The 25,235-nt window shown below is 48.5% G+C and overlaps 1 protein-coding gene across 1 annotated transcript in view; it reads right to left on the bottom strand.

The window, feature by feature from the left end:
* HSPD1 (heat shock protein family D (Hsp60) member 1) overlaps positions 1–25,235 on the bottom strand; it is a 167,471-nt gene that overhangs the window by 9,339 nt on the left and 132,897 nt on the right. The window contains exon 10 of the mRNA XM_069225827.1: positions 13,662–13,836. Within this exon, the coding sequence (XP_069081928.1) occupies positions 13,662–13,836 (175 nt within the window). The remainder of the gene's footprint in view (positions 1–13,661; positions 13,837–25,235) is intronic.

Below are 25,235 nucleotides of genomic sequence, written 5' to 3'. Positions count from 1 at the left end.
GCTGATGCTATGTTTACAATTGAAAGTGTGCTGAGGCCTGCTAACCAGGCCCCAGCACCAGTGTTCTTTCCCTAACCTGTACTTTTGTATCCACAATTGGCAGACCCTGGCATCCAGATAAGTCCCTTGTAACTGGTACTTCTAGTACCAAGGGCCCTGATGCCAAGGAAGGTATCTAAGGGATGCAGCATGTCTTATGCCACCCTGGAGACCTCTCACTCAGCACAGACACACCGCTTGCCAGCTTGTGTGTGCTAGTGAGGACAAAACGAGTAAGTCGACATGGCACTCCCCTCAGGGTGCCATGCCAGCCTCTCACTGCCTATGCAGTATAGGTAAGACACCCCTCTAGCAGGCCTTACAGCCCTAAGGCAGGGTGCACTATACCATAGGTGAGGGTACCAGTGCATGAGCATGGTACCCCTACAGTGTCTAAACAAAACCTTAGACATTGTAAGTGCAGGGTAGCCATAAGAGTATATGGTCTGGGAGTCTGTCAAACACGAACTCCACAGCACCATAATGGCTACACTGAAAACTGGGAAGTTTGGTATCAAACTTCTCAGCACAATAAATGCACACTGATGCCAGTGTACATTTTATTGTAAAATACACCACAGAGGGCACCTTAGAGGTGCCCCCTGAAACTTAACCGACTATCTGTGTAGGCTGACTAGTTCTAGCAGCCTGCCACAAACCGAGACATGTTGCTGGCCCCATGGGGAGAGTGCCTTTGTCACTCTGAGGCCAGTAACAAAGCCTGCACTGGGTGGAGATGCTAACACCTCTCCCAGGCAGGAATTGTCACACCTGGCGGTGAGCCTCAAAGGCTCACCTCCTTTGTGCCAACCCAGCAGGACACTCCAGCTAGTGGAGTTGCCCGCCCCCTCCGGCCAGGCCCCACTTTTGGCGGCAAGGCCGGAGAAAATAATGAGAATAACAAGGAGGAGTCACTGGCCAGTCAGGACAGCCCCTAAGGTGTCCTGAGCTGAGGTGACTCTAACTTTTAGAAATCCTCCATCTTGCAGATGGAGGATTCCCCCAATAGGGTTAGGATTGTGACCCCCTCCCCTTGGGAGGAGGCACAAAGAGGGTGTACCCACCCTCAGGGCTAGTAGCCATTGGCTACTAACCCCCCAGACCTAAACACGCCCTTAAATTTAGTATTTAAGGGCTACCCTGAACCCTAGAAAATTAGATTCCTGCAACTACAAGAAGAAGGACTGCCTAGCTGAAACCCCTGCAGCGGAAGACCAGAAGACGACAACTGCCTTGGCTCCAGAAACTCACCGGCCTGTCTCCTGCCTTCCAAAGATCCTGCTCCAGCGACGCCTTCCAAAGGGACCAGCGACCTCGACATCCTCTGAGGACTGCCCCTGCTTCGAAAAGACAAGAAACTCCCGAGGACAGCGGACCTGCTCCAAGAAAAGCTGCAACTTTGTTTCCAGCAGCTTTAAAGAACTCTGCAAGCTCCCCGCAAGAAGCGTGAGACTTGCAACACTGCACCCGGCGACCCCGACTCGGCTGGTGGCGATCCAACACCTCAGGAGGGACCCCAGGACTACTCTGATACTGTGAGTACCAAAACCTGTCCCCCCTGAGCCCCCACAGCGCCGCCTGCAGAGGGAATCCCGAGGCTTCCCCTGACCGCGACTCTTTGAATCTAAAGTCCCGACGCCTGGGAGAGACCCTGCACCCGCAGCCCCCAGGACCTGAAGGACCGGACTTTCACTGGAGAAGCGACCCCCAGGAGTCCCTCTCCCTTGCCCAAGTGGAGGTTTCCCCGAGGAACCCCCCCCTTGCCTGCCTGCAGCGCTGAAGAGATCCCGAGATCTCTCATAGACTAACATTGCGAACCCGACGCTTGTTTCTACACTGCACCCGGCCGCCCCCGCGCCGCTGAGGGTGAAATTTCTGTGTGGACTTGTGTCCCCCCCGGTGCCCTACAAAACCCCCCTGGTCTGCCCTCCGAAGACGCGGGTACTTACCTGCAAGCAGACCGGAACCGGGGCACCCCCTTCTCTCCATTCTAGCCTAGGTGTTTTGGGCACCACTTTGAACTCTGCACCTGACCGGCCCTGAGCTGCTGGTGTGGTGACTTTGGGGTTGCTCTGAACCCCCAACGGTGGGCTACCTTGGACCAAGAACTGAACCCTGTAAGTGTCTTACTTACCTGGTAAAACTAACAAATACTTACCTCCCCTAGGAACTGTGAAAATTGCACTAAGTGTCCACTTTTACAACAGCTATTTGTGAATAACTTGAAAAGTATACATGCAATTTTGATGATTTGAAGTTCCTAAAGTACTTACCTGCAATACCTTTCGAATGAGCTATTACATGTAGAATTTGAACCTGTGGTTCTTAAAATAAACTAAGAAAAGATATTTTTCTATATAAAAACCTATTGGCTGGATTTGTCTCTGAGTGTGTGTACCTCATTTATTGTCTATGTGTATGTACAACAAATGCTTAACACTACTCCTTGGATAAGCCTACTGCTCGACCACACTACCACAAAATAGAGCATTAGTATTATCTATTTTTACCACTATTTTACCTCTAAGGGGAACCCTTGGACTCTGTGCATGCTATTCCTTACTTTGAAATAGCACATACAGAGCCAACTTCCTACATTGGTGGATCAGCGGTGGGGTACAAGACTTTGCATTTGCTGGACTACTCAGCCAATACCTGATCACACGACAAATTCCAAAATTGTCATTAGAAATTGATTTTTGCAATTTGAAAAGTTTTCTAAATTCTTAAAAGACCTGCTAGGGCCTTGTGTTAGATCCTGTTTAGCATTTCTTTTAGAGTTTAAAAGTCTGTTAAAAGTTTGAATTAGATTCTAGAATCAGTTTTAGTTTCTTAAAAAGTATTCCAACTTTTAGAAGCATAATGTCTAGCACAGATGTGAATGTGGTGGAACTCGACACCACACCTTACCTCCATCTACAGATGAGAGAGCTAAGGTCACTCTGTAAACTAAAGAAAATAACAATGGGCCCCAAACCTACCAAAATACAGCTCCAGGAGCTTTTGGCAGAGTTTGAAAAGGCCAACCCCTCTGAGGGTGGCAACTCAGAGGAAGAGGATAGTGACTTGGAGGACAATTCCCCCCTACCAGTCCTATCTAGGGAGAACAGGGTCCCTCAAACCCTGACTCCAAAAATAATAGTCAGAGATGCTGGTTCCCTCACAGGAGAGACCAACACCTCTGAAATCACTGAGGATAACCCCAGTGAAGAGGACATCCAGTTAGCCAGGATGGCCAAAAGATTGGCTTTGGAAAGACAGATCCTAGCCATAGAGAGGGAAAGACAAGAGATGGGCCTAGGACCCATCAATGGTGGCAGCAACTTAAATAGGGTCAGAGATTCTCCTGACATGTTGAAAATCCCTAAAGGGATTGTAACTAAATATGAAGATGGTGATGACATCACCAAATGGTTCACAGCTTTTGAGAGGGCTTGTGTAACCAGAAAAGTGAACAGATCTCACTGGGGTGCTCTCCTTTGGGAAATGTTCACAGGAAAGTGTAGGGATAGACTCCTCACACTCTCTGGACAAGATGCAGAATCTTATGACCTCATGAAGGGTACCCTGATTGAGGGCTTTGGATTCTCCACTGAGGAGTACAGGATTAGGTTCAGGGGGGCTCAAAAATCCTCGAGCCAGACCTGGGTTGACTTTGTTGACTACTCAGTGAAAACACTAGATGGTTGGATTCAAGGCAGTGGTGTAAGTAATTATGATGGGCTGTACAATTTATTTGTGAAAGAACACCTGTTAAGTAATTGTTTCAATGATAAACTGCATCAGCATCTGGTAGACCTAGGACCAATTTCTCCCCAAGAATTGGGAAAGAAGGCGGACCATTGGGTCAAGACAAGGGTGTCCAAGACTTCAACAGGGGGTGACCAAAAGAAAGGGGTCACAAAGACTCCCCAGCAGAAGGGTGATGAGACAACCAAAACTAAAAATAGTAAAGAGTCTTCTACAGGCCCCCAAAAACCTGCACAGGAGGGTGGGCCCAGAGCCTCTTCACAAAACAATGGGTACAAGGGTAAAAACTTTGATCCCAAAAAGGCCTGGTGTCATAGCTGTAAACAGCATGGACACCAAACTGGAGACAAGGCCTGTCCCAAGAAAGGTTCCACTCCAAACTCCCATCCAGGTAACACTGGTATGGCTAGTCTCCAAGTGGGATCAACAGTGTGCCCAGAGCAAATCAGGGTCCACACTGAAGCTACTCTAGTTTCTGAGGGTGGGGTGGATTTAGCCACACTAGCTGTCTGGCCGCCTAACATGCAAAAATACAGACAGCAACTCTTAATTAATGGGACTAGAATAGAGGGCCTGAGGGATACAGGTGCCAGTGTCACCATGGTGACAGAGAAACTGGTTTCCCCTGGCCAATACCTGACTGGAAAAACTTACACAGTCACCAACGCTGACAATCAGAGAAAAGTACATCCCATGGCAATGGTTACTTTAGAATGGGGAGGGGTCAATGGCCTGAAACAGGTGGTGGTCTCCTCAAATATCCCAGTGGACTGTCTGCTTGGAAATGACCTGGAGTCCTCAGCATGGGCTGAGGTAGAGCTAAAAACCCATGCAGCAATGCTGGGTATCCCTGAACTGGTGTGTGTGAAAACGAGAGCACAATGCAAGGCACAGGGTGAAAAAGTAGAGCTGGAGTCTGGAAAAATGGCCCAGCCTACCAAGAGAACAGGAAAGTCAGTTGGGAAACCAACTGCAACACAGCAAAAGAAAGGGAACCTCTCTTCTCAGGAAGAAGTTCTGCCCTCTGAGGGAACTGAGCCTTTGGAGCTTGAACCTTATCAGGTTGAGCTCTTAGGCCCAGGGGGACCCTCAAGGGAAGAGCTGTGTAAGGGACAAGAAACCTGTCCCTCTCTTGAAGGCCTTAGGCAGCAAGCTGCTGAAGAGTCCAAAGGCAAGAAAAATGGAACACATAGGGTCTATTGGGAAGATGGGCTCCTGTACACTGAGGCCAGAGACCCCAAACCTGGTGCCACTAGGAGAGTGGTAGTGCCTCAGCTGTTCAGAGAGTTCATCCTAACATTGGCCCATGACATTCCCCTTGCTGGACATTTGGGACAAACCAAGACGTGGGAGAGGTTAGTCAACCACTTCTACTGGCCCAATATGTCCAACATGGTTAAGGAGTTTTGCCTCTCCTGCCCCACCTGTCAAGCCAGTGGTAAGACAGGTGGGCATCCAAAGGCCCCCCTCATTCCACTTCCAGTGGTGGGGGTGCCCTTTGAAAGAGTGGGTGTGGACATAGTTGGTCCACTGGAACCTCCCACAGCCTCAGGAAATATGTATATCCTGGTAGTAGTGGATCATGCTACCAGGTATCCTGAAGCTATTCCCCTTAGGTCGACTACTGCCCCTGCAGTAGCCAAGGCCCTCATTGGTATCTTTACCAGGGTGGGTTTCCCTAAGGAGGTGGTGTCTGACAGAGGTACCAACTTCATGTCAGCATACCTAAAGCACATGTGGAATGAGTGTGGAGTGACTTATAAATTCACTACACCTTACCATCCACAAACTAATGGCTTAGTTGAGAGATTCAACAAGACATTAAAAGGCATGATCATGGGGCTCCCAGAAAAACTCAAAAGGAGATGGGATGTCCTCCTGCCATGTCTGCTTTTCGCTTACAGGGAGGTACCACAGAAGGGAGTAGGGTTCTCACCCTTTGAACTTCTGTTTGGTCATCCTGTAAGGGGACCACTTGCCCTTGTTAAAGAAGGCTGGGAGAGACCTCTCCATGAGCCTAAACAGGACATAGTGGACTATGTACTTGGCCTTCGCTCTAGAATGGCAGAGTACATGGAAAAGGCAACCAAAAACCTTGAGGCCAGCCAACAGCTCCAGAAGTTTTGGTATGACCAAAAGGCTGCACTGGTTGAGTTCCAACCAGGGCAGAAAGTCTGGGTTCTGGAGCCTGTGGCTCCCAGGGCACTCCAGGACAAATGGAGTGGCCCTTACCCAGTACTAGAGAGGAAGAGTCAGGTCACCTACTTGGTGGACCTGGGCACAAGCAGGAGCCCCAAAAGGGTGATCCATGTAAACCGCCTTAAGCTCTTCCACGACAGGGCTGATGTCAATCTGTTGATGGTAACAGATGAGGATCAGGAGGCAGAGAGTGAACCTCTCCCTGATCTTCTGTCATCAGACCCAAAAGATGGTACAGTAGATGGAGTGATCTACTCAGACACCCTCTCTGGCCAACAGCAAGCTGATTGTAGGAGAGTCCTACAACAGTTTCCTGAACTCTTCTCCTTAACCCCTGGTCAGACACACCTGTGTACCCATGATGTGGACACAGGAGACAGCATGCCTGTCAAGAACAAAATCTTTAGACAGTCTGACCATGTTAAGGAAAGCATCAAGGTGGAAGTCCACAAGATGCTGGAATTGGGAGTCATTGAGCGCTCTGACAGCCCCTGGGCTAGCCCAGTGGTCTTAGTCCCCAAACCTCACACCACAGATGGAAAGAAAGAGATGAGGTTTTGTGTGGACTACAGAGGGCTCAATTCTGTCACCAAGACAGATGCTCATCCAATTCCAAGAGCTGATGAGCTCATTGATAAATTAGGTGCTGCCAAATTCCTAAGTACCTTTGACTTGACAGCAGGGTACTGGCAAATAAAAATGGCACCTGGAGCAAAAGAAAAGACAGCGTTCTCCACACCTGATGGGCATTATCAGTTTACTGTTATGCCCTTTGGTTTAAAGAATGCCCCTGCCACCTTCCAAAGGTTGGTGAATCAAGTCCTTGCTGGCTTGGAGTCCTTTAGCACAGCTTATCTTGATGATATTGCTGTCTTTAGCTCCACCTGGCAGGATCACCTGGTCCACCTGAGGAAGGTTTTGAAGGCTCTGCAATCTGCAGGCCTCTCTATCAAGGCATCCAAATGCCAGATAGGGCAGGGAACTGTGGTTTATTTGGGACACCTTGTAGGTGGAGGCCAAGTTCAGCCACTCCAACCCAAGATCCAGACTATTCTGGACTGGGTAGCTCCAAAAACCCAGACTCAAGTCAGGGCATTCCTTGGCTTGACTGGGTACTACAGGAGGTTTGTGAAGGGATATGGATCCATTGTGACAGCCCTCACTGAGCTCACCTCCAAGAAAATGCCCAAGAAAGTGAACTGGACTGTGGACTGCCAACAGGCCTTTGACACCCTGAAACAGGCAATGTGCTCAGCACCAGTTCTCAAAGCTCCAGATTATTCTAAGCAGTTCATTGTGCAGACTGATGCCTCTGAACATGGGATAGGGGCAGTTTTGTCCCAAACAAATGATGATGGCCTTGACCAGCCTGTTGCTTTCATTAGCAGGAGGTTACTCCCCAGGGAGCAGCGTTGGAGTGCCATTGAGAGGGAGGCCTTTGCTGTGGTTTGGTCCCTGAAGAAGCTGAGACCATACCTCTTTGGGACTCACTTCCTAGTTCAAACCGACCACAGACCTCTCAAATGGCTGATGCAAATGAAAGGTGAAAATCCTAAACTGTTGAGGTGGTCCATCTCCCTACAGGGAATGGACTTTATAGTGGAACACAGACCTGGGACTGCCCATGCCAATGCAGATGGCCTTTCCAGGTTCTTCCACTTAGAAAATGAAGACTCTCTTGGGAAAGGTTAGTCTCATCCTCTTTCGTTTGGGGGGGGGGGTTGTGTAAGGAAATGCCTCCTTGGCATGGTTGCCCCCTGACTTTTTGCCTTTGCTGATGCTATGTTTACAATTGAAAGTGTGCTGAGGCCTGCTAACCAGGCCCCAGCACCAGTGTTCTTTCCCTAACCTGTACTTTTGTATCCACAATTGGCAGACCCTGGCATCCAGATAAGTCCCTTGTAACTGGTACTTCTAGTACCAAGGGCCCTGATGCCAAGGAAGGTATCTAAGGGATGCAGCATGTCTTATGCCACCCTGGAGACCTCTCACTCAGCACAGACACACCGCTTGCCAGCTTGTGTGTGCTAGTGAGGACAAAACGAGTAAGTCGACATGGCACTCCCCTCAGGGTGCCATGCCAGCCTCTCACTGCCTATGCAGTATAGGTAAGACACCCCTCTAGCAGGCCTTACAGCCCTAAGGCAGGGTGCACTATACCATAGGTGAGGGTACCAGTGCATGAGCATGGTACCCCTACAGTGTCTAAACAAAACCTTAGACATTGTAAGTGCAGGGTAGCCATAAGAGTATATGGTCTGGGAGTCTGTCAAACACGAACTCCACAGCACCATAATGGCTACACTGAAAACTGGGAAGTTTGGTATCAAACTTCTCAGCACAATAAATGCACACTGATGCCAGTGTACATTTTATTGTAAAATACACCACAGAGGGCACCTTAGAGGTGCCCCCTGAAACTTAACCGACTATCTGTGTAGGCTGACTAGTTCTAGCAGCCTGCCACAAACCGAGACATGTTGCTGGCCCCATGGGGAGAGTGCCTTTGTCACTCTGAGGCCAGTAACAAAGCCTGCACTGGGTGGAGATGCTAACACCTCTCCCAGGCAGGAATTGTCACACCTGGCGGTGAGCCTCAAAGGCTCACCTCCTTTGTGCCAACCCAGCAGGACACTCCAGCTAGTGGAGTTGCCCGCCCCCTCCGGCCAGGCCCCACTTTTGGCGGCAAGGCCGGAGAAAATAATGAGAATAACAAGGAGGAGTCACTGGCCAGTCAGGACAGCCCCTAAGGTGTCCTGAGCTGAGGTGACTCTAACTTTTAGAAATCCTCCATCTTGCAGATGGAGGATTCCCCCAATAGGGTTAGGATTGTGACCCCCTCCCCTTGGGAGGAGGCACAAAGAGGGTGTACCCACCCTCAGGGCTAGTAGCCATTGGCTACTAACCCCCCAGACCTAAACACGCCCTTAAATTTAGTATTTAAGGGCTACCCTGAACCCTAGAAAATTAGATTCCTGCAACTACAAGAAGAAGGACTGCCTAGCTGAAACCCCTGCAGCGGAAGACCAGAAGACGACAACTGCCTTGGCTCCAGAAACTCACCGGCCTGTCTCCTGCCTTCCAAAGATCCTGCTCCAGCGACGCCTTCCAAAGGGACCAGCGACCTCGACATCCTCTGAGGACTGCCCCTGCTTCGAAAAGACAAGAAACTCCCGAGGACAGCGGACCTGCTCCAAGAAAAGCTGCAACTTTGTTTCCAGCAGCTTTAAAGAACTCTGCAAGCTCCCCGCAAGAAGCGTGAGACTTGCAACACTGCACCCGGCGACCCCGACTCGGCTGGTGGCGATCCAACACCTCAGGAGGGACCCCAGGACTACTCTGATACTGTGAGTACCAAAACCTGTCCCCCCTGAGCCCCCACAGCGCCGCCTGCAGAGGGAATCCCGAGGCTTCCCCTGACCGCGACTCTTTGAATCTAAAGTCCCGACGCCTGGGAGAGACCCTGCACCCGCAGCCCCCAGGACCTGAAGGACCGGACTTTCACTGGAGAAGCGACCCCCAGGAGTCCCTCTCCCTTGCCCAAGTGGAGGTTTCCCCGAGGAACCCCCCCCTTGCCTGCCTGCAGCGCTGAAGAGATCCCGAGATCTCTCATAGACTAACATTGCGAACCCGACGCTTGTTTCTACACTGCACCCGGCCGCCCCCGCGCCGCTGAGGGTGAAATTTCTGTGTGGACTTGTGTCCCCCCCGGTGCCCTACAAAACCCCCCTGGTCTGCCCTCCGAAGACGCGGGTACTTACCTGCAAGCAGACCGGAACCGGGGCACCCCCTTCTCTCCATTCTAGCCTAGGTGTTTTGGGCACCACTTTGAACTCTGCACCTGACCGGCCCTGAGCTGCTGGTGTGGTGACTTTGGGGTTGCTCTGAACCCCCAACGGTGGGCTACCTTGGACCAAGAACTGAACCCTGTAAGTGTCTTACTTACCTGGTAAAACTAACAAATACTTACCTCCCCTAGGAACTGTGAAAATTGCACTAAGTGTCCACTTTTAAAACAGCTATTTGTGAATAACTTGAAAAGTATACATGCAATTTTGATGATTTGAAGTTCCTAAAGTACTTACCTGCAATACCTTTCGAATGAGCTATTACATGTAGAATTTGAACCTGTGGTTCTTAAAATAAACTAAGAAAAGATATTTTTCTATATAAAAACCTATTGGCTGGATTTGTCTCTGAGTGTGTGTACCTCATTTATTGTCTATGTGTATGTACAACAAATGCTTAACACTACTCCTTGGATAAGCCTACTGCTCGACCACACTACCACAAAATAGAGCATTAGTATTATCTATTTTTACCACTATTTTACCTCTAAGGGGAACCCTTGGACTCTGTGCATGCTATTCCTTACTTTGAAATAGCACATACAGAGCCAACTTCCTACAACAGGCCCTGTTCCTCTATGTAGGAACTTTATTTCGGTTCGAAGGCCGGATGTTTCGGTATAGAAACTTTTTCGGCAGTCTTTTTCGGCTCTGACAACACTTTTTTGATCTTCGGCGTACTGATCTCTCGGTGCCGACTTGTTTCGGTGCCGAAATTGCTCTGACCCGCTGTCTCAGGGTCGAGCCTGCCCTGTGCCGGTATCTCGACCGGAGTCGGATGCCTTCGACACATGCGTGCCCTTTTTCGGTGCCGATGGTCTGTCACCTATTTTTGGGTTAAGCTATGGCCTGCTGGCGGTGGCGTCCCCTGGGCTTTAGTGATTTTTCCGTGAGTTGTGTATCGTCGCCTTACTCACGGTTTTCGGCGTCTGTTCGGGATCTACCTCGTCCGAGTCCTCAATGGAGAAGGTTTCTTCTTCCTCTTCCAAGTGTTTTTGTCCTGTCAGCGTGGACGCCATTTGTAGTCTTCTTGCTCTTCGGTCTCTTAACGTCTTCCTCGACCTAAACGCTCGACAGGCCTCACAAGTATCTTCTTTGTGTTCTGGAGACAAACACAAATTACAGACCAGATGCTGATCTGTATAAGGATACTTGTTGTGACATTTGGGGCAGAAGCGGAATGAGGTCTGTTCCATTAGCCTTGAAGACGCACGTAGTTGGGACGACCAGGCCCCGCCGGGGAATCGAAAACCCCGAAGGGCCACCTGAGCTCTTCAGAATTCGGTGTCGATCTGTTGTAACTAACCCGATACTGAACGCAAACAATACCGTCGAATTTTCCGAGATTCGAACTATCTTTCCGAACCGAAATGCGAAAAGGAACACGTCCGAACCCGATGGCGGAAAGAAAACAATCTAAGATGGAGTCGACGCCCATGCGCAATGGAGCCGAAAGTGGAGGAGTCCCTCGATCTCGAGACTCGAAAAGACTTCTTCGAAGAAAAAAAAAAAAAAACTTGTAACACTCCGAGCCCAAATATTATATATATATATAAATAAATAAATAAATGTCACTTACCCAGTGGACATCTGTAGCATGCAGTGCTGCAGATTCACATGCTTTGCATAAATCCGCCATCTAGTGTTAGGCTCAGAGTGCTACAAGTTGTTTTTCTTCAAAGAAGCTTTTTCGAGTCATGAGATCGAGTGATTGCTCCTCTCAGTGATAGTGCGCATGGGCATCGAGTCCTTTGTTACATTGTTTTCCCACAGGAGGGAAAGGTAAGGAGTGAAGAAACGTATATGTGCATGCAATGTCTATACATGTTTACATAAATAAAGTACTACAACAGCTACAGGTGTCCGGGGAAGAGGGAGGGTGCATGTGAATCTGCAGCACTACATGCCACAAACAGATGTACACTGGGTAAGTGACATTTTCCATTCAATGGCATGTGCAGCAGCAGATACACATGCTGTGCATAGACTGAAAAGCAGTTCCTCTCCCAAGTAAGCGGTGGCTAGCCTGTAGGAGTTGTAGTTTGAAATAGCATTGCTTGACAAACATTTGCTTGTTGTCGAGAGAACACATCTACACAGTAAATGTGTGTGGTGTGGACCATGTGGTTGCTTTGCATAGGTCTGCCATTTTCCTATGAATGCCATCTTTCTTTCTAGTGAATGTGCTTTAGGAATTGCTAATGGTTACCTTTTAGCTTTGAGATAGGAAGTTTGAATACACTTTACTATCCATCTGGCTAACCCTTGCTTGGAAACAGGATTACCTTTGTGAGGCTGTTGGCAAGCGACAAAAAGTTGTTTAGATTTTCTACAGTCTTTTGTTCTGTAATACATTAGAGCTCTTTTGAGATCAAGAGAGTGGAGAGCTCTTTCAGCAACCGAATCTGGCAGTGGAAAGAAGACTGGCAATTCCATTGACTGATTAATGTAAAATGGTGAAACCACTTTAGGGTTTGTTCTAAGTACTATTTCATGTTTGTGAATTTTTAAGAAAGGTTCTTCTGAAGTGAATGCTGAAATTGCACTAACTCTTAAGGAAGTCATTGCTTTTATGACAGGAATTCTGTACAGAGACATATGTTGTCTGTTTTGGGGGTAAGCAGATATTGATGTTAAGTTAATTAATTTTTAAATAGAGGAGTATGCAACTTTTGCTTTTTATAAGTGAAGCAAACAGACAATAACCTGTCCTATGTGCTTTAAATGGATCAATGTTTTTGGGTTGACAGTAATTCCATTTAGCTGCATAGCACTGTCTGGTTGTAGGTTTACGTGCTTCCTTTAGAATGCCCATACACTGATGGAAGCTGTGGATATCCAACCTCTATGACCTCAGGAACCAAATGGCCAGGTTGAGCATACTGGGATGGGGATGCCCGATTTGACCTTTGTTTTGAGTCAATAGGTTTGTTCTGTTTGGGGGATTGCGATGTGGTACTACAGACCGATCAAATAGTGTTGTGTACCAGTGTTGAAGTGCCCACATGGGAGCTATGAGTATCACAGTGAGGGAGGTGTGACGGATCATGTGGACCAGAAATGGAATTAGTGGGAGAGGGGGGAAAAAGCATAAGCAAAATATCCCTGACCAATTGATCCATAGAGAATTGCCCTTGGATCGAGGGTGTGGATACCTGGAGGGGCATCCTTGTGATCGGGAGAGGGAGAGAGGCAGAGGTTGCACACCGCATGTTGGTCGGTGTAGGGGAACTTGGCGTGCACTGAGGGCAGAACTGAAACTGAGTCTGATCCATAAGCCTGTGTCGCAGTAGGCCCAAGAAGGGTGCGGTCACCTGAAAGGGCGTTTAATCGATCCAGATGATACAATCTGATCAAGTGTAGCCAGAAAACGCGCGCAAAAACAATACCGACACTCAAAGGAAAGATAGAGAAGTTCAGATAGTAACGAACTGAGATCTACCGGAGCGAGAGGAAACACGTCCGAACCAGACGGCAGAAAGAAAACAAATGTAACAAAGGACTCAATGCCCACTATCACCAAGAGGAGGAGTCACTCGATCAAGCTTCTTCGAAGAAAAACAACTTGTAACAATCCGAGCCCAAAACTAGACGAGGATTTGTAGAAATAAAGATCCCTGGGGAAAAATGATTTCTGTTTGAGCAAAGTATTTTTATAATATGGGTTTAGTACAATGGTTCATCTTCTACATATGCAGGGTTACTATTTACCAAAAAAATGCAATCACTTATTTTCTGAAACATGAAAAAGCTACAGAAAAATTGCAAACTTAGTACACTAAGGTTTTCAGTATTAACAGTGCAAAGTTAGATATTTTGATTTACCAATTTTCTGGTCTTCATTTGCTGGGGTCAAGGCATCTAAAGCTGGGATGCACCGAAGCAATGCACAACCACCTCCAAGAACGATACCTTCTTCTACAGCAGCACGTGTAGCATTCAGGGCATCAGTAACTCGATCTTTCTTCTCATTCACCTCAACATCACTTGTACCACCAATCTTATAAATATAAAAAATGAAAATTAAGATCAAGATGAAGGTCATTTTGGAAAATACCAAAGATGTGTTTGAGAAGCTCAATGGTTCCGAAGTAACAAAAGCTAACATACCACCATGTTTAGCAAGACAACAACAAAAAAAAAAGACCTTCAGATATTTTACCACCACCACACTGAAAGGGCAATTTTGAAGACAAAAAAAAAAAAAAAAGTGTGCAAAATTATTCAGCAAAAACTAATTAATCTTACAACCCTGCCACATTTTCAGAGGCTGTCTATCTGGACTAATTAGACTACGGTTTCCACTCGTTTTTGAAGAGAGCTACATTGCTGGAACAAAATCAGCCACAAAAAAGGCAATATTACAGTCATCTGCAAACCAAAATGTGTAATCAATCACAACTTAACAGTGGCTTGTGCTCTACTCCAATGACCATCTGTAGGAAGTTGGCTCTGTATGTGCTATTTCAAAGTAAGGAATAGCATGCACAGAGTCCAAGGGTTCCCCTTAGAGGTAAAATAGTGGTAAAAATAGATAATACTAATGCTCTATTTTGTGGTAGTGTGGTCGAGCAGTAGGCTTATCCAAGGAGTAGTGTTAAGCATTTGTTGTACATACACATAGACAATAAATGAGGTACACACACTCAGAGACAAATCCAGCCAATAGGTTTTTATATAGAAAAATATATTTTCTTAGTTTATTTTAAGAACCACAGGTTCAAATTCTACATGTAATATCTCATTCGAAAGGTATTGCAGGTAAGTACTTTAGGAACTTTAAAGCATAAAAATTGCATGTATACTTTACAAGTTATTGACAAATAGCTGTTTTAAAAGTGGACACTTAGTGCAATTTTCACAGTTCCTAGGGGAGGTAAGTATTTGTTAGGTTAACCAGGTAAGTAAGACACTTACAGGGCTTAGTTCTTGGTCCAAGGTAGCCCACCGTTGGGGGTTCAGAGCAACCCCAAAGTCACCACACCAGCAGCTCAGGGCCGGTCAGGTGCAGAGTTCAAAGTGGTGCCCAAAACACATAGGCTAGAATGGAGAGAAGGGGGTGCCCCGGTTCCGGTCTGCTTGCAGGTAAGTACCCGCGTCTTCGGAGGGCAGACCAGGGGGGTTTTGTAGGGCACCGGGGGGGACACAAGCCCACACAGAAATTTCACCCTCAGCGGCGCGGGGGCGGCCGGGTGCAGTGTAGAAACAAGCGTCGGGTTCGCAATGTTAGTCTATGAGAGATCTCGGGATCTCTTCAGCGCTGCAGGCAGGTAAGGGGGGGATTCCTCGGGGAAACCTCCACTTGGGCGAGGGAGAGGGACTCCTGGGGGTCACTCCTCCAGTGAAAGTCCGGTCCTTCAGGTCCTGGGGGCTGCGGGTGCAGGGTCTCTCCCAGGCGTCGGGACTTTAGGTTCAAAGAGTCGCGGTCAGGGGAAGCCTCGGGATTCCCTCTGCAGGCGGCGCTGTGGGGGCTCAGGGGGGACAGGTTTTGGTACTCACAGTATCAGAGTAGTCCTGGGGTCCCTCCTGAGGTGTTGGATCGCCACCAGCCGAGTCGGGGTCGCCGGGTGCAGTGTGGCAAGTCTCACGCTTCTTGCGGGGAGCTTGCAGGGTTCTTTAAAGCTGCTGGAAACAAAGTTGCAGCTTTTCTTGGAGCAGGTCCGCTGTCCTCGGGAGTTTCTTGTCTTTTCGAAGCCGGGGCAGTCCTCAGAGGATGTCGAGGTCGCTGGTCCCTTTGGAAGGCGTCGCTGGAGCAGGATCTTTGGAAGGCAGGAGACAGGCCGGTGAGTTTCTGGAGCCAAGGCAGTTGTCGTCTTCTGGTCTTCCTCTGCAGGGGTTTTCAGCTAGGCAGTCCTTCTTCTTGTAGTTGCAGGAATCTAATTTTCTAGGGTTCAGGGTAGCCCTTAAATACTAAATTTAAGGGCGTGTTTAGGTCTGGGGGGTTAGTAGCCAATGGCTACTAGCCCTGAGGGTGGGTACACCCTCTTTGTGCCTCCTCCCAAGGGGAGGGGGTCACAATCCTAACCCTATTGGGGGAACCCTCCATCTGCAAGATGGAGGATTTCTAAAAGTTAGAGTCACCTCAGCTCAGGACACCTTAGGGGCTGTCCTGACTGGCCAGTGACTCCTCCTTGTTATTCTCATTATTTTCTCCGGCCTTGCCGCCAAAAGTGGGGCCTGGCCGGAGGGGGCGGGCAACTCCACTAGCTGGAGTGTCCTGCTGGGTTGGCACAAAGGAGGTGAGCCTTTGAGGCTCACCGCCAGGTGTGACAATTCCTGCCTGGGAGAGGTGTTAGCATCTCCACCCAGTGCAGGCTTTGTTACTGGCCTTAGAGTGACAAAGGCACTCTCCCCATGGGGCCAGCAACATGTCTCGGTTTGTGGCAGGCTGCTAAAACTAGTCAGCCTACACAGATAGTCGGTTAAGTTTCAGGGGGCACCTCTAAGGTGCCCTCTGTGGTGTATTTTACAATAAAATGTACACTGGCATCAGTGTGCATTTATTGTGCTGAGAAGTTTGATACCAAACTTCCCAGTTTTCAGTGTAACCATTATGGTGCTGTGGAGTTCGTGTTTGACAGACTCCCAGACCATATACTCTTATGGCTACCCTGCACTTACAATGTCTAAGGTTTTATTTAGACACTGTAGGGGTACCATGCTCATGCACTGGTATCCTCACCTATGGTATAGTGCACCCTGCCTTAGGGCTGTAAGGCCTGCTAGAGGGGTGTCTTACCTATACTGCATAGGCAGTGAGAGGCTGGCATGGCACCCTGAGGGGAGTGCCATGTCGACTTACTCGTTTTGTCCTCACTAGCACACACAAGCTGGCAAGCAGTGTGTCTGTGCTGAGTGAGAGGTCTCCAGGGTGGCATAAGACATGCTGCAGCCCTTAGAGACCTTCCTTGGCATCAGGGCCCTTGGTACTAGAAGTACCAGTTACAAGGGCCTTATCTGGATGCCAGGGTCTGCCAATTGTGGATACAAAAGTACAGGTTAGGGAAAGAACACTGGTGCTGGGGCCTGGTTAGCAGGCCTCAGCACACTTTCAATTGTAAACATAGCATCAGCAAAGGCAAAAAGTCAGGGGGCAACCATGCCAAGGAGGCATTTCCTTACACCATCAATGAGTCTGTGGTTCACTAGAGATTAAAGCTCCAACTCACTCAACCTGTGCTTCTCCTGCTATAAAGATCTTGAGTTTCACACTATCGGAAGTGCTGATCTCTAATGCGCGTTTCTTTAATCCAAGAGCCTCGCTGTATGTAAGGAAATGCCTCCTTGGCATGGTTACCTCCTGACTTTTTCCCTTTGCTGATACTATGTTTTGATTTGAAAGTGTGCTGAGGCCTGCTAACCAGGCCCCAGCACCAGTGTTCTTTCCCTAACCTGTACTTTTGTTTACCCAATTGGCACACCCTGGCATCCAGGTAAGTCCCTTGTAACTGGTACCCCTGGTACCAAGGGCCCTGATGCCAGGGAAGGTCTCTAAGGGCTGCAGCATATCTTATGCCACCCTGGGGACCCCTCACTCAGCACAGACACACTGCCTGCCAGCTTGTGTGTGCTGGTGAGGACAAAACTAGTAAGTCGACATGGCACTCCCCACAGGGTGCCATGCCAACCTCACACTGCCTATGCAGTATAGATAAGTCACCCCTCTAGCAGGCCTTCCAGCCCTAAGGCAGGGTGCACTATACCATAGGTGAGGGTACCAGTGCATGAGCACTGTGCCCCTACAGTGTCTAAGCCAAACCTAAGACATTGTAAGTGCAGGGTAGCCATAAGAGTATATGGTCTGGGAGTCTGTCATGCACAAACTCCACAGCACCATAATGGCTACACTGAAAACTGTGAAGTTTGGTATCAAACTTCTCAGCACAATAAATGCACACTGATGCCAGTGTACATTTTATTGTAACATACACCCCAGAGGGCACCTTAGAGGTGCCCCCTGAAACCTTAACCAACTACCCGTGTAGGCTGACTGGTTTTAGCAGCCTGCCACACTCGAGACATGTTGCTAGCCACATGGGGAGAGTGCCTTTGTCACTCTGTGGCTAGTAACAAAGCCTGCACTGGGTGGAGATGCTTATCACCTCCCCCTTGCAGGAGCTGTAACACCTGGTGGTGAGCCTCAAAGGCTCACACCCTTTGTTCCAGCACCACAGGGCATTCCAGCTAATGGAGTTGCCCGCCCCCTCCGGCCACGGCCCCACTTTTGGCGGCAAGGCCAGAGGAGATAATGAGAAAAGCAAGGAGGAGTCCCTGACCAGTCAGGACAGCCCCTAAGGCAACCTGAGCTTAAGTGACTGACTTTTAGGAATCCTCCATCTTGCAGATGGAGGATCCCCCCCAATAGGAATAGGAATGTGACCCCCTCCCATTGGGGGCACAAGGAGGGTGTACCCACCCTCAGGGCTAGTAGCCATTGGCTACTGCCCTCCCTGACCTAAACACACCCCTAAATTCTGTATTTAGGGGATCCCCAGAACCTAGGAACTCAGATTCCTGCAACCTAAGAAGAGGAGGACTGCTGAGCTGAAAAACCCTGCAGAGAAGACGGAGACACCAACTGCTTTGGCCCCAGCTCTACCGGCCTGTCTCCCCCCCCCCCTTCTGAAGAAACTGCTCCAGCGACGCTTTCCCCAGGACCAGCGACCTCTGAATCCTCAGAGGACTGCCCTGCTCTAAAAGGACCAAGAAACTCCCGAGAACAGCGGCCCTGTTCACCCAAGACTGCAACTTTGTTTCCAAAGAAGCAACTTAAAAAGACAACCACGTTTCCCGCCAGAAGCGTGAGACTTGCAACTCTGCACCAGACGCCCCCGGCTCGACTTGTGGAGAACAAACACTTCAGGGAGGACTCCCCGGCGACTGCAAGACTGTGAGAAGCTAGAGTTGCCCCCCCCCTGAACCCCCACAGCGACACCTGCAGAGGGAATCCCGAGGCTCCCCCTGACTGCGACTGCCTGACTCCCAGATCCCGCCCCTGGAAAAGACTCTGCAGCCGCAGCCCCCAGGACCTGAAAGATCAGAACTCCAGTGCAGGAGTGACCCCCAGGAGGCCCTCTCCCTTGCCCAGGTGGTGGCTACCCCGAGGAGCCCCCCCCCCCCCCCCTTGCCTGCATCGCTGAAGAGACCCCTTGGTCTCCCATTGATTCCAATTGAAAACCAGACGTGTTTGCACACTGCACCCGGCCGCCCCCGTGCTGCTGAGGGTGAACTTTCTGTGCTAACTTGTGTCCCCCCCCGGTACCCTACAAAACCCCCCTGGTCTGCCCTCCGAAGACACGGGTACTTACCTGCTGGCAGACTGGAACCGGGGCACCCCCTTCTCCATTGAAGCCTATGCGTTTTGGGCACCACTTGGAACTCTGCACCTGACCGGCCCTGAGCTGCTGGTGTGGTAACTTTGGGGTTGCTCTGAACCCCCAACGGTGGGCTACCTTGGACCCAAACTTGAACCCTGTAGGTGGTTTACTTACCTGCAAGAACTAACAATTACTTACCTCCCCTAGGAACTGTGAAAATTGCACCAAGTGTCTAGTTTTAAAATAGCTATATGTGTTTTTTTGAAAAGTATATATGCTATTGTGATTAATCAAAGTTCCTAAAGTACTTACCTGCAATACATTTCATGCAAAGTATTAAATGTAGAATTTGAACCTGTGGTTCTTAAAATAAACTAAGAAATGAAAATGTCACTTACCCAGTGTACATCTGTTCGTGGCATCAGTCGCAGTAGATTCGCATGTTCTGCAATAGCTCGCCATCTGGTGTTGGGCCGGAGTGTTACAAGTTGTTTTTCTTCGAAGAAGTCTTTCGAGTCACGGGACCGAGTGACTCCTCCTTTTGTCTCCATTGCGCATGGGCGTCGACTCCATCTTCGATTGTTTTTCCCCCGCAGAGGGTGAGGTAGGAGTTGAATTGTAGTAATAGTGCCCATGCAATGGAGTGACTAAGTATGCACCTATTTAAGGTTGAGATGATACATATATAAATAATTGAAGGTAACTTCCAAACTGCTACAGGCTCCCGGGGAGGCGGGTGGGCACATGCGAATCTACTGCGACTGATGCCACGAACAGATGTACACTGGGTAAGTGACATTTTCAGTTCGATGGCATCTGTCGCTGTAGATACGCATGTTCTGCATAGACTAGTAAGCAGTTATCTCCCCAAAAGCGGTGGATCAGCCTGTAGGAGTGGAAGTAGTTTGAAATAATGTTCTTAATACGGCTTGACCTACTGTGGCTTGTTGTGCGGATAACACGTCTACACAGTAGTGCTTGGTGAATGTGTGAGGCGTAGACCATGTGGCTGCCTTACATATTTCTTGCATTGGGATGTTTCCTAGAAAGGCCATGGTAGCACCTTTCTTTCTGGTTGAGTGTGCCCTTGGTGTAATGGGCAGCTGTCGTTTAGCTTTAAGGTAGCAGATTTGGATGCATTTAACTATCCATCTGGCTATACCTTGTTTTGATATTGGGTTTCCTGCATGAGGTTTTTGAAATGCAATAAATAGTTGTTTAGTCTTTCTGATGTTTTTTGTTCTGTCAATGTAATACATCAATGCTCTTTTGACATCTAATGTATGTAGTGCCCTTTCAGCTACGGTATCTGGCTGTGGAAAGAACACTGGAAGTTCCACTGTTTGATTTAGATGGAACGGTGAAATAACCTTTGGCAAAAATTTAGGATTGGTCCTTAGGACGACCTTATTCTTGTGTAGTTGTATAAAAGGTTCCTGTATTGTAAACGCCTGAATCTCGCTTACTCTTCTTAGGGAAGTAATGGCGATGAGAAATGCCACCTTCCAGGTTAGGAACTGTATGTCGCAGGGGTGCATGGGTTCAAAAGGTGGACCCATAAGTCTAGTTAGGACAACATTTAGGTTACATGAAGGAACAGGTGGTGTTCTTGGTGGTATAATTCTCCTAAGGCCCTCCATGAATGCTTTAATGACTGGTATCTTATATAGGGAAGTTGAATAGGTAGTCTGCAGGTATGCAGATATTGCTGCAAGGTGTATTTTAATGGAAGAGAAAGCCAGGTTAGATTTTTGTAAGTGAAGCAAGTAACCCACTACATGTTCTGGAGTTGTGTGTAATGGTTGTATTTGATTAATATGGCAGTAGCAAACAAACCTCTTCCATTTACTTGCATAGCAGTGCCTGGTGGATGGCCTTCTGGCTTGTTTTATGACTTCCATACATTCTTGGGTAAGTTGTAAGTGCCCGAATTCTAGGATTTCAGGAGCCAGATTGCTAGATTCAGCGATGCTGGATCTGGGTGTCTGATCTTTTGGTTGTGCTGTGTCAACAGATCTGGCCTGTTGGGCAATTTGATGCAGGGTACTACTGATAGGTCTAGTAGCGTTGTGTACCAGGGTTGCCTTGCCCAAGTTGGTGCTATCAATATGAGTTTGAGTTTGCTTTGACTGAGTTTGTTTACCAGGTAAGGAAGGAGAGGGAGAGGAGGAAAAGCGTAAGCAAATATCCCTGACCAGTTCATCCATAGGGCATTGCCTTGGGATTGTTCGTGTGGGTATCTGGATGCGAAGTTTTGGCATTTTGCGTTCTCCCTTGTCGCAAACAAGTCTATCTGAGGTGTTCCCCAGAGTTTGAAATAAGTGTTCAGAATTTGGGGGTGAATTTCCCATTCGTGGACCTGTTGGTGATCTCGAGAGAGATTGTCTGCGAGTTGATTTTGGATCCCTGGTATAAATTGTGCTATTAGGCGAATTTGGTTGTGAATTGCCCAACGCCAAATCTTTTGTGCTAGCAGGCTTAAATGCGTGGAGTGCGTGCCCCCCTGCTTGTTTAGATAATACATTGTTGTCATGTTGTCTGTTTTGACGAGAATGTATTTGTGAACTATTATTGGTTGGAAAGCTTTTAGTGCTTGAAAAACTGCTAGAAGTTCTAGGTGATTTATATGCAGTTTTGTTTGATGTACGTTCCATTGTCCTTGTATGCTGTGTTGATCGAGGTGTGCTCCCCACCCTGTCATGGAAGCATCTGTTGTTATTATGTATTGTGGCACTGGGTCTTGGAAAGGCCGCCCTTTGTTTAAATTTATGTTGTTCCACCATAGAAGCGAGAGGTAAGTTTGGCGGTCTATTAACACCAGATCTAGAAGGTGACCCTGTGCTTGTGACCATTGTGATGCTAGGCACTGTTGTAAGGGCCTCATGTGCAGTCTTGCGTTTGGGACAATGGCTATGCATGAAGACATCATGCCTAGGAGTTGTAGTACCATCTTTGCCTGTATCCTTTGTGTTGGATACATGCGTTGTATGATGGTGTTGAAATTTCGAATTCTTTGTGGACTTGGAGTGGCTACTCCTTTTGATGTGTCTATTATGGCTCCCAGGTATTGTTGTACCTTGCGCGGCAGAATTTTGGATTTTGTGCAATTGACGGTGAACCCTAGTTTGAAGAGGGTTTGTATGATATGGTTTGTGTGATTTGAGCACTGTATTAACGAATGGGCCTTGATTAGCCAGTCGTCTAGATATGGGAACACATGTATTTGCTGCCTTCTTATGTGTGCAGCGACTACCGCTAGGCATTTGGTAAAGACTCTTGGTGCGGTTGTTAATCCGAAAGGCAGTACCTTGAATTGGTAATGTATTCCTTTGAATACAAACCTTAGGTATTTCCTGTGCGATGGGTGTATTGGTATATGGAAATAAGCATCCTTGAGGTCTAAAGTTGCCATGTAGTCGTGTAGTTTTAGCAATGGCAATACTTCTTGTAGTGTGACCATGTGAAAGTGGTCTGATTTGATGAAAGTGTTCACTACTCTGAGGTCTAGGATTGGTCTCAGCGTTTTGTCCTTCTTTGGTATCAGAAAGTACAGTGAGTAAACTCCTGTGTTTATTTGTGTGTTTGGCACTAATTTGATTGCATTCTTTTGCAATAGTGCCTGCACTTCTATCTCCAGGAGATTGGAATGGTGTGTTGTCAAATTTTGTGCTTTTGGTGGTATGTTTGGAGGGAATTGTAGAAATTCTATGCAATAACCATGTTGGATAATTGCTAGAAACCAAGTGTCTGTAGTGATTTCCTCCCATGCTTTGTAATAATGACTTATTCTTCCCCCCACTGCTGTTGTGTGGAGGGGGTGAGTGACATGTGAGTCACTGTTTAGTAGTAGGGGTTTTGGGGCTCTGAAATCTTCCTCTATTTCTAGGGAATTGCCCTCCTCTATATTGTCCCCGAAAACCTCCTCTATACTGTCCCTGGTAACTGGACGGTGTTGCTTGTGAGGTGCTGGCTTGTGTGCTTTGACCCCGAAACCCCCCTCGAAAGGGCGTTTTACGGAATGTGCTGTAATTCCCTCTGCTCTGCGGGGAGTAGAGTGCGCCCATGGCTTTGGCAGTGTCCGTATCTTTTTTGAGTTTCTCAATCGCTGTGTCCACTTCTGGACCGAACAGTTCTTTTTGATTAAAAGGCATATTGAGAACTGCTTGTTGAATCTCTGGTTTAAATCCAGACGTTCGGAGCCATGCATGCCTTCTGATAGTTACAGATGTATTAATTGTCCGTGCAGCTGTATCTGCAGCGTCCATGGAGGAGCGGATCTGGTTGTTGGAGATGGTCTGTCCCTCCTCAACCACTTGTTTTGCCCTATTTTGTAAGTCCTTGGGCAGATGTTCAATGAGATGTTGCATCTCATTCCAGTGGGCTCTGTCATAGCGCGCAAGTAGTGCCTGGGAGTTCGCGATGCGCCACTGGTTTGCAGCTTGTGCTGCGACTCTTTTACCAGCTGCATCGAACTTGCGGCTTTCTTTATCTGGGGGTGGTGCATCTCCAGATGTGTGGGAATTGGCCCTTTTCCTAGCTGCTCCTACAACGACAGAGTCTGGTGGCAGCTGTGTAGTGATGAAAACCGGGTCTGTAGGAGGCGCCTTATACTTGTTTTCCACCCTTGGTGTGATTGCCCTACTTTTGACCGGCTCCTTAAAGATTTCTTTCGCGTGCCGGAGCATACCAGGGAGCATAGGCAGGCTTTGGTATGAGCTGTGGGTGGAGGAGAGTGTGTTGAATAAAAAAAATCATCCTCGACCTGTTCTGAGTGGAGGCTTACGTTGTGAAATTGTGCTGCTCTAGCCACCACTTGAGAATACGCGGTGCTGTCTTCTGGTGGAGATGGCTTCGTAGGGTATGCCTCCGGACTGTTATCTGACACTGGGGCGTCGTATAGGTCCCATGCGTCTTGATCTTGGTCACCCTGGCTCATGGTGGTGTGAGCTGGGGAATGTGAAGGAGTTTGTGCTGGTGAGACGTTAATCACAGGTGGAGGAGAGGGTGGTGGGGTAACTCTTTTCACCACTTTTGGTTGTGGTGTCTGTTCAGTCTGGAACTCCAACCTTCTCTTTCTCCTAATGGGGGGAAGGGTGCTTATTTTTCCTGTCCCCTGCTGTATGAAGATACGCTTTTGCGTATGGTCCACATCAGTTGCTTGTAGCTCTTCCTCAAACCTATGCTTTTGCATCTGGGAGGTTAGCGAGTGCTCTTTTGTATAAGAGCCTGAAGCTGGGTCGCTTGCAGTTTGTTTCGGCATCGAAACCCTGTCTGCGTGTTTTTTCGGCTCCGAGGTGACTTTTTTCTTTTTCGGGGCCGAAACCTCTCGGCATCGATCTTCTTCGGTGCCGCTGTCTCGGCGTCGAGCCGTGTCCACACCGGTATGTCTGTGTCGAGGCTTGTCTCCAGCACTTTCTCGGTCCCGAGAAGGCTGCGTGCCGGTGTCTCGACCGGAGTCGGACGACCTCGGCGCTGTTTGGGCCTTTTTCGGTGCCGACGGTCGGTCACCGAATTTATGGGTGGAGCCATGGCCGGATGGCAGTGGCGTCCCCTGGGCCTTGTAAATGTTTTTCTGTGTGGTTTTCGACGTCTTACTCACGGTTTGTGTATCGTCGAATCCTTCGGAGTCCGATTCTTGGATCGAGAAGGTACCTTCCTCTTCCTGCTCCTCGAACTCTCGGTGGGCTGTCGGCGCGGACGCCATCTGAAGTCTTCTGGCTCGACGGTCTCGGAGTGTCTTTCGGGACCGGAACGCACGACAGGCCTCACAGGTGTCTTCACTGTGCTCAGGTGACAGGCACAGGTTACAGACCAAGTGTTGGTCTGTATAGGGGTATTTATTGTGGCATTTGGGGCAGAAACGGAACGGGGTCCGTTCCATCGGCGTTCTTCAGCACGCGGTCGGGCCGACCAGGCCCCGACGGGGGATCGAAAAAACTACCCCGAAGGGCACCGGAGCTCTTCGATCTTCGATGCGGTGTTGAATCTAAGTACGCCGAACGCAACAATACCGACGAAAATCTTCCGAAATTAGCTATCTTCCCGTTCCGAAACTCGGAGCGACAGGAACACGTCCGAACCC

Source organism: Pleurodeles waltl, chromosome 3_1, assembly GCF_031143425.1.
Source record: "Pleurodeles waltl isolate 20211129_DDA chromosome 3_1, aPleWal1.hap1.20221129, whole genome shotgun sequence".
Classification (NCBI taxonomy): Eukaryota; Metazoa; Chordata; class Amphibia; order Caudata; family Salamandridae; genus Pleurodeles; species Pleurodeles waltl.
Note: the sequence above shows the minus strand (reverse complement) of the source record. Positions and strands in the feature narration are given on the sequence as shown.